The sequence below is a fragment of the Gymnoscopelus microlampas genome (genome assembly GCF_963454915.1).
Source record: "Gymnoscopelus microlampas genome assembly, chromosome: 12".
Lineage (NCBI taxonomy): Eukaryota > Metazoa > Chordata > Actinopteri > Myctophiformes > Myctophidae > Gymnoscopelus > Gymnoscopelus microlampas.
In genome coordinates, this window is record NC_139949.1 from 46276022 (window position 1) to 46285298 (window position 9277).

The 9277-nt window shown below is 47.8% G+C and overlaps 1 protein-coding gene across 2 annotated transcripts in view; it reads left to right on the plus strand.

Annotated features, from left to right (window-relative positions):
* Nucleotides 1-1416: 1416 nt before the first annotated feature.
* dbn1 (drebrin 1) overlaps nt 1417-9277 on the plus strand; it is a 133242-nt gene continuing 125381 nt past the window's right edge. For both annotated transcript variants that reach the window (XM_084074858.1, XM_084074857.1), the window contains exon 1: nt 1417-1549. In XM_084074858.1, coding sequence (XP_083930984.1) covers nt 1464-1549 — 86 coding nt within the window. In that variant the 5' untranslated portion in view covers nt 1417-1463. The remainder of the gene's footprint in view (nt 1550-9277) is intronic.

Here is a 9277-nt window from a genome sequence, read left to right on the forward strand (position 1 = left end):
GGGGGAGTAATATAAGGAGATTTATCTTTGTTGGAGGTTTGGGTAATAATGGGAATTATTTGGGCATTACCTCAACCTCACACTGTAAGGGATCAGGGGGAACACATATTTTGGTTTTGGAATATAGGGCAGTTCCCGCCCACTTCCTGGTTCCACTTCAAAATACTCAATGCATTTTTCTCATTGACATTTCCAAAAATATTTATATCAATTAATTTAAGCCTAGAATCAAGCCATCCAGGGTCCCGGTGAATCATGACCATTAAACATTTTTTTCTGTGATTTAAATATTTTATAAGGGGATTTATTTTAGTTTTATGGTCATGATTCACCAGGACCCTGGATGGCTTGATTCTAGGCTTAAAATAATTGATTTTGCAGTGGAACCCGGAAGTGGCCGCAACTGCGATGCCTAGTCGGACCTTTGAGGAGGAGACACCAGTTGTGACGTATAGACTGAAATGGAGGGAATGATTTGATCAACAAAGAGAGTTGAGTGAAATTCCTGTCTCCGTGTCTCGTTTTAATTTCACTACGTCTTAAATAAGAAGTTAAGCAAGTATCCTTCAGGATTACATTACTTAACATTTGGATTTTGACGCATTCCTAAGCCAATAATGGTGGCTAACAGTGATGAGCGGGCCGACCCGTAACCCACGGGTCCCGCGGGTCAACCGGCGGCGCGGGTGGGTCGAGTCAGGATTTCAGAGGCAATTATGCGGGCTGCGGGTCTGCGGGTCTGCCGCTCTCACACGCAAAACAAAACAAAAAACTATTTTGAACAACATGCTTGTTTATTTAGCCCATGACAATGTTGTGCTACTGTAGACATTTAAAGCGACTTTGGGTAGGCTACTTATAAATCTGAGCTATTATGATGATGATTATCTTTTTCTTCCCACCGCAGGTCGTGGGGCGGGTTGAGCCATAGATTTATGTATGGGTTCGCGGGGCGGGTTGAAGCGGGTTGGGTTCCGTGGCGGGGCGGGGCGGTCGGGTCATGAAAAAACCCAACCCGCACACCCCTAGTGGCTAATCATAAGAAAGTGAACTATCCCTTTAAATGTCTTGATGAATTGAACGCACATAGGGCCACAATGGCAACAAGCCCTCAGGGCTTTTTTTTTAGTCATTATGCTTTTAGCATCATTGCAAAAAATCGTAACCACTGTACTTTTTGCAAAATGTTGTAATAATCAATCAAAACCACTCACTCACACTGGGGAACATTATTTCACTCAATTGCAGCAGCCAGGCAAACAGCAGAGCGGTCTGCACTACGGTCGGGCACTAGGACCCAGCGCTCTGCGCCCGGCGCTCCCTCCTTTGTCTGAGAGCCACTCAGAGCCTCTCTCTCTCCCCTCCTCCTCCTCCTCTCTCCTCCTCTCCAGTCGGTCCACTCTGCAGTCAGTCAGTTAGTCAGTCAGTCAGTCAGTCAGTCAGTAACGTGTCTCTGGGACAACATGATGGCTGTAAACCTCCAAACCAACAGACTGACGCTGCTCACCGCCTACCAGCAGGTTATAGACGAAGCGACGGACACTGACTGGTGAGTGTGAGCGAGAGAGCATCTCTCAGCGTTCTCTCTCTCTCCTTCTCCTTCTCTTTCTCCTTCTCTCCCTCTCCCTCTCTCCCCCCTCTCTCTCTCTCCCTATCCCTATCTCTCTCGCCTTCTCTCTCTCTCTCTCTCTCTCTCTCTCTCTCTCTCTCTCTCTCTCTCTCTCTCTCTCTCTCTCTCTTTCTTTGAGTGTTTTATTGCTTTGGTTATTTTGTTGCTGCGCTTATAGGCTGGTTGGTTCAAGCTGTGCTTCTCTTTGGCAAGGGTGTGTGTGTGTGTGTGTGTGTGTGTGTGTGTGTGTGTGTGTGTGTGTGTGTGTGTGTGTGGTGCGCGTGGTGCGCGTGTTGCGCGCGCGTGCGCGCAGGAATAACGGTGTGATCTGATGGAGCTATAATAGCTAGCCGTTGTTGAGAGGAGGATACACACACGGCCACACACACGCACACGCACACTGTGATGGAAACAGGGGTAAGGAAGGACAGAGGGAGGATGGAAGGACGGAGGGACGGATGCAGGGAGAACCCCCCCTATCCCCCCTCCCCTTTCCACCTCACCGGCGTGCACGTGTGGTGTGCGTGCGGGTGCGTGTACATATGCAGCAGCATCCCTCCCCTCTCTCTCTCTCTCTCTCTCTCTCTCTCTCTCTCTCTCTCTCTCTCTCTCTCTCTCTCTCTCTCTCTCTCTCTCTCTCTCTCTCTCAATTCAATTCAATTCTCACCACCAGAGAATACACACACACACACACACACACACACACACACACACACACACACACACACACACACACACACACACACACAGAATGAAAGTAGGCTACTAGGGGCTTACCACCAACTCCTGGCTCTCCGGACACACACACACACACACACACACACACACACACACACACACACACACACACACACACACACACACACACTCCACAAAAGGAAACCACCAACTTGTTTTACTTTTTGTTCCAGACAAGTGAGATTTCTTCTTGTCAAATGAGTTGCCTTCGCTCTGGATTAAAAAAATGCACCGGTTTGGTTTTTATTCCATATGATAGAGGCCTATATCCTTTATACTGTCATATATAGGATAGGATATAGGATAGGATATAGGTGGGCGAGTTGTTGGCTGTACAGTAAATGTGTGCTACCGGTGTGTGTACATGTGGAAAAGCCATTATCCTGACCTGTACCGTGTGCCTCATTTTTCCACATATCGTTCATACCGGTCATTTAAAACCCTGCATGATTTATTACTTATCTTGTGTCTCGCACCAAAAAAACAGCAGATCTACAAGCTCATAACGCATCGCACTGCGATGCGTTATGAGCTTGTAGATCTGCTATTTTTTGGGGTGCGAGACAGAGACATGCAGCACAAATCAAGTATGAAAAAGTCAGAGAGTTGTTTTTCCTTTAGCTAAGAAGAGAGGGGTCAGAGATATATATCTGAGAGATATGAGCAGGTTTTTTTATCTGGTGAACCTGCAGGCTGACCAGATGGACCATGTACTGTACCCGTGTAGTAGGGCATGAGGCTATTACGGCACGCTGGCCGGTCACTTTGGACAAACATTAGATTAGTTGTGCAACGGTAGGAGTCAGGAGTGCTTTGTTTTTTTGCAGTGCAGCGGTGCCGGCTTCCGCGCTGTGTGTGCACTGCACCTGGAAACCATTCCTCTGGTTTTTATACAATGATAGTCATTCCACTGCGTTTATACGATACTCTGCTATAAATGGGTTGGATTTGGGGGGTAAGTCCCTGCTGCCACAGACCAGGGGGTCGTCATGTCCAGGACTCAGGGTGTACTTGTACACAGTAGTGTAAAGTAACTAAGTATATTTACTCACAGTACTGTGCTTAAGTACAAATTTGAGGTACTTTTACTTTACTGGAGTATATCCAATTGTCTATACTTTTGCTTCTACTTCACTACATCTCAGAGGCAAATATTGTACTTTTACTTAAGTAAAACATTTTAGTACTTTTTCCACCACTGCTTGTACATCAGTCAAGCTGCCTCATGCCACAGAAACAGGAGATAGGCCCCCTGCTCCTATATGGGCCACATGGCTCGGCAAGGCTTACTTATTTGGTAGAAATCAGTCCACTGGTTTATATATGATACTATGATAGTCATTCCACTGATTTATACAATACTATGGTAGTCACTCATTGATTCATCTGGTATATCCACAAGTTTCCTAGGGAATTATGGCTATGGGCATCACTTCCTGTTGATTTGATCAGGTATCAGGGATTAAATCGACAAGAAGTGATGCCCATAATTCCCTAGGAAACTTGTGGATATACAATACTATAGTCATTCCACTGGTTTATATACACTACTATGCTAGTCTTTCATCTGGTTTAAGCCTGATTTATACTTGGTTTTGCATTGTGTCTCGCACTGAAAATAGCCGATCTTTCTACAGTACAAGCTCACAAGGCGTCCCAGTGTGACACAGTGTGAGCTTGTAGATCTCATACTGTCTGGGCAAGACACCGGCATGCAACAAAGTATAAATCAGGGCCTATATAAACAACTAGAGTTTCGGGGGGCTACGCCCCCCTCAACCCCAGCCGCGCACGGGGCCCAGCCGTGTGTATATTGGGGGACCCAAATCGCCGGAGTGAAACTGTGGAAAAGTTTTTTTGAAAAAGGAAAAAATTTGAAGAAATAATATTTCTTATGTTTCAGGGGGTCCACAGGGGGTCCGCGGACCCCCTGATGGTCCACTGACCCCCTGTGGAGTGTTGGGACGCGCGGGGACACCCCTGGAACATTGCGGACCATTTCGGTGTTTTTTGTTTTTTCATGAAGGTGGTTGCTTGTTTCTGGCGCAGGCTGTGCAAACCTGGCAACCCAGCGCATGCTGCCGCACGTTTAAGTGGCGTAGCGTCATGAGGGTCAGTGGGGCCGTGGCTCGGTCAGTGAAGACCCTGTAGTGCGGATGATATGTGGCATAGAGGGGCACATTGTAAATCCACAGAGGAAACATCCGTGGGCTACCATTGGTTCAGCGATGTGTGCGGTCGCCCTGCGGCCCCTCCTCCTCCACCAATGTGCAGTATTGAGAGCCCTGACGTCACAACAATTGGAGCGATGGGCACTGCACTGTGGTTGGTTAGGGTACACCTAGGGCCCAGGTAGAACCCAGTTAAAGCCTGCATGGGCAAACCCAGTTAGGACCCGCCTTGGTCCCACATAAACATGGCTAGTTGGGGCCCACCTAAGGGCCAGGTAGAAGCTACTTATAGCCTGCATGGGCATCGCAGTTGGGACTGAGTGGATGCCGCTGACATTGCTGACATGGGGTCCATATGGTTTAGCCCACCTTGAAACCATATGGGAACTACGCTGGCATGCTGGCTGTAATGCAAACGCTGCATCATACCTGCAGTGTGTAGTTTGATGTTGTGTGTGTAGCAGATATACCTGCAGTGTGTAGATCAATGTCCATAGGAAAGTCAATGCCCAGCAGTGTTTTTTTTCCCCAGCAGAGTTTGTAGTGTCTCTGTGTCTCTGTGGAAGAGGTTGCACATGAACTCTGCAGCCGCACTGAGGCGCTCCAACACAAACACTCTGACATTAAGCTGCTTCACACAACAAACATCAGCACCACGCTGCTGTTTGTCAAAAGACACAATATGTGCTCTCCCACCGACGTCATGTGTTCATTTATCGACAGGCGTACAGACTCCTTTTTGACACATTTTACGTCGTTTATCCAGCTCTCACTGACTCTCCACATCGGGCTGTTATTTTGCTGCGATCAAGTCAACGATGTGAGAGAGTAGCTATCACAGACGGACGGACAGGGGGTGAAACATAGTCTTGCGCCATGCCTTTCGGCCTGGCGGAGACAATCAAAAAGCGAAAGTAAAGGAAATGGCCATTTCTGCAACAGAAGTAGTCAATAAACTATGCTATGAAAACATGGGCCACATTGGCAAAGAATGTACGAAAGAGGCAATCATGTAGAAAATAGCCGATCTCCAAGCTTACAAAGCCTCTGAACGTGAGGCGTTTCGAGCTTGTAGATCGGCTATTTTCACAATATGTACTTGTGGAACGGAGTCAAGCAGAATGGGGGGTTCCCAGATCAAGTACGTGTATTTTGGGGGGGGGGGGGGGGGGGGGGGGGGCGGCGTGAAAGGGTTGATAAACACTGCTGTAATCGGAGCGAAATTATCTGAAATTACTACATGACCATAATGCAGCCTAACATGCGTTGCAGGGGGCGGTCCTGCCATTACGTTAGGTACTGTAGTTGCTGTGGAGCTTCATAGTTCTCCAGAAGACACACACAAACATACAGCATCTACAATGGACGAACTGAGCAGCAATATAGACATTCACCACACGAACGTGCATTGTTGACAAAGTGATTGCACAGCCGCTGCAGGCATGACAACCAGGTTAGCGTTAGCGACATGGCAGCTATCACAGCGCCCTGTCCGTCGTGCTGCAACTGCCTGTGATGGCTACAGCAGTAACAGCAAGCTGTCTGCGATGCCATTGTCTGGAGACTGCTCTTAGCGTGACACGACCAATGAGAGTGAGCGCTGTAGTTGTTGCTAAGATACGGTGGCGTCTCTGCCCCATGGCCTGTAGATCTCTCACACATGATTGGCGTAGGCTGCGTTGCCAGGTCTGACTTTGTGTCTAAGCAATGGTCGGCTGATTTTTGCGCGCCTTTGGGCTCGTTTGCATTGTGCGCACGGCAGCGCTTGTTTAGCGTACGTCAGCGCGACGTGGCAACGGACGTGGCAACGTGAAAGGTGATTGGCTGGTGAAAAGAAACACCCGACGTTACACCAGAAATGGTGCCTGGAGAAAATGGTGACCAAAAAAAAAAGTTTGGAAAAAAAGGAAAAAAACCCCGCAGCGGCTGCGTGCTGTTGTGGTGATGAGGTCGTGCGCACGGTAAACGGTACGAAGCTGCCTCCCCTTCCGTTTTGTCCGACATTTGGTGAGTAGAATTAATTATGTTGCGCGGTGGAAAAGGTGTATTGAGCAGTGAGATGTCCCCTACGCGAGGCGTAAATTCAGCGCGGCCGGCGTGGCGAGTCAGTTGCCGACATGTGGTCTGCGGTGCGTTGTTTAGTCGATAACAGAGCTGTGGGGTGTGGACACCGAGGGTGCGGAAGTTGGTCGCCATTTATATAGTTAGATACTATGGTGTCAGTCCACTCTGGGTTCATGCCAATGGTTCTCAAACATTTTCATGTCAAGGACCCCCACATTGACATGTATTTGGCTGCGGACCCCCATTGTAAACCATTTTCTTTTTGAACAGTTTTCAGACTGTTCCTCATTTTTCTGGGGACCCCTGGAACCCCCACAAGGACCCCTGGGGGTCCCTGGGCCAGACCCCACTCTGAGAACCAGTGGTTTATTAGACCACTATATAGAAACCATTCCCTTGGGTTTATTATTATTACCCGTGATTCTCAACCTCTTTCATTTTCAAGGACCCCCGCTCCCCAATTTGACACGCATTAGGCATGTCAAGCTATCAGTCATTTATCTGAGGACCCCCTCCAGGGAGAAGAGAAGAACCCCCCTCAAGGACCTCCCCCCTGGGGCCTGGGGGGTCCCTCCCTTTACCCCACGAGACCCCGTGGTTCATACAAAGCGGTCCGGTGCGGTCAGAGCTGGGTTTAAACCACATTCACAACACTGTGGAGGCTCGCAGCTTTCAACCACTCTGAGAGAGAGGGGGCGTGGCTTATCGGACGAGATGTGTCAATCTGTCAGCTCTCTCTCTCTCGCTTCTCTCTGTCTGTCTCTCTCTCTCTGTTACCTCTCTCTCTCTCTCTCCCTCTGTTACCTCTCTCTCTCTCTCTCCCTCTGTTACCTCTCTCTCTCTCTCCCTCTGTTACCTCTCTCTCTCTCTCTCTCCCTTCCTCTGTCCTCTCTCTCTCCCTCTGTTACCTCTCTCTCTCTCTCTCTCTCTCTCTCTCTCTCTCTCTCTCTCTCTCTCTCTCTCTCTCTCTCTCTCTCTCCTCCCTTCCTCTGTCCCTCTCTCTCTCCCTCTGTTATCTCTCTCTCTCTCTCTCTCTCTCTCTCTCTCTCTCTCTCTCTCTCTCTCTCTCTCTCTCTCTCTCTCCTCTCTCTCTCTCTCTCTCTCTCTCTCTCTCTCTCTCTCTCTCTCTCTCTCTCTCTCTCTCAGTGAATTCTTTTGGGAGCTTCAATGCATTCTTTCTCAGTGAGTTTTAATAGATGTGATATCGTTTCAGTTTAGCCTTGGTTTAGTTTCTCCTCCTTATTCGTAGACGATGACCTAACCAGCGCTGGGTCAGTTTGGTGCATTTTTTGTTGTTGTCTGAGGTTGAATAAAGGTGCTTTTTAAAGGTCTCTTGTCTTCATCTCTCTCTCTCTCTCTCTCTCTCTCTCTCTCTCTCTCTCTCTCTCTCTCTCTCTCTCTCTCTCTCTCTCTCTCTCTCTCTCTCTCTCTCTCTCTCTCTCTCTCTCTCTCTGTCGAATACTTTATTAACAGTTTGCAAAGGCAAGCACAGGGATGTACAGTTCAATACAAGGTCTGTTAAAGAGGATTTTAAAGCCAAGAAAGCGCTAAAGGCTTGTTTCCATTGGGATCCTTTTGTACTCAATTCATACTCAATTCATTCTCTCTCTCCCTCTCCTCTCCTCTCCTCTTCTCTCCTGGAGGAAATGGCGTCAGACAGGCAGGGTACGAGGCTAGCCCCCGTGAATTCACCATTGATGGGGTCTTTGGTTGAATTATTAAGACGTGATAGTGAAAGAGCAAGGAAGACCAGGCACATGCAGAAGGAGAAAGAGAGAGAGTGAGGGGGTGAGGGGTGACATTCCAGTCCATTTGAGAAGCCCCTTTGTGTTGGCCGGGCACGTGGCCAGATGAATCTCATCTAAAACCCACCTGTCAAACATGACAAGGTGGAAAGGAATATGCGGCGATTTATCACTTTTCTAACGTAACCGGATCTCGACCGGTGTCTTTATTTTAAAGGCGGTATTGACTCTATCTCCAGGGCGAGACCAAAACGGCTGCAACAGACCTAGATCGTGTTATATTTTCTATCATTCAACACAATTGCTTTGTCGCTCGCGCGAGTGCGTGTGTGCGTGTGCGTGTGCGTGTGAGAGAGAGAGAGTGAATACTTGTATTACTGTGCTTGTGATGGCCAAATGTGATGGCCAAAAAGTATAGCAGAGTTTGGAGAAATAGACGTTTATGAGGTCAACGAGAGAAATGGTTGTTTTATCGTAAAAAACCCACAACATTTGCAGTGTTAGGATTACAAATTAGGAAAAGATTCAGGTTGGGTTAGGATCAGGAGGATTAGGCATTTAGTGGTTAGATTTCTGAATCATACTTGCAGCGCAACACGTAATGCATTGTAAGTAATTCAGACTTAAGTCAGAGTTAAATGTCTTAAAAGGTATTGTGTTTATAAAATTGCTGTGCAAAAATGTTTATGTCCTCACTAGTATAGTTGTGTGTGTGTGTGTGTGTGTGTGTGTGTGTGTGTGTGTGTGTGTGTGTGTGTGTGTGTGTGTGTGTGCGCGCCACGGTATTTAGGAGGAAGTCTACCCACGGCCGTTTCCTCCTCATCAGTGAGCACTTGTGCTCAGGTGTCATTTCATAATGGAAAATCAAAAGCCATCATCCCAGACATCTGTTTAAGATGCTGCATAATTAAGACATTCTGCAAAGCACCACCAGGTCCCTCTTGAACAGA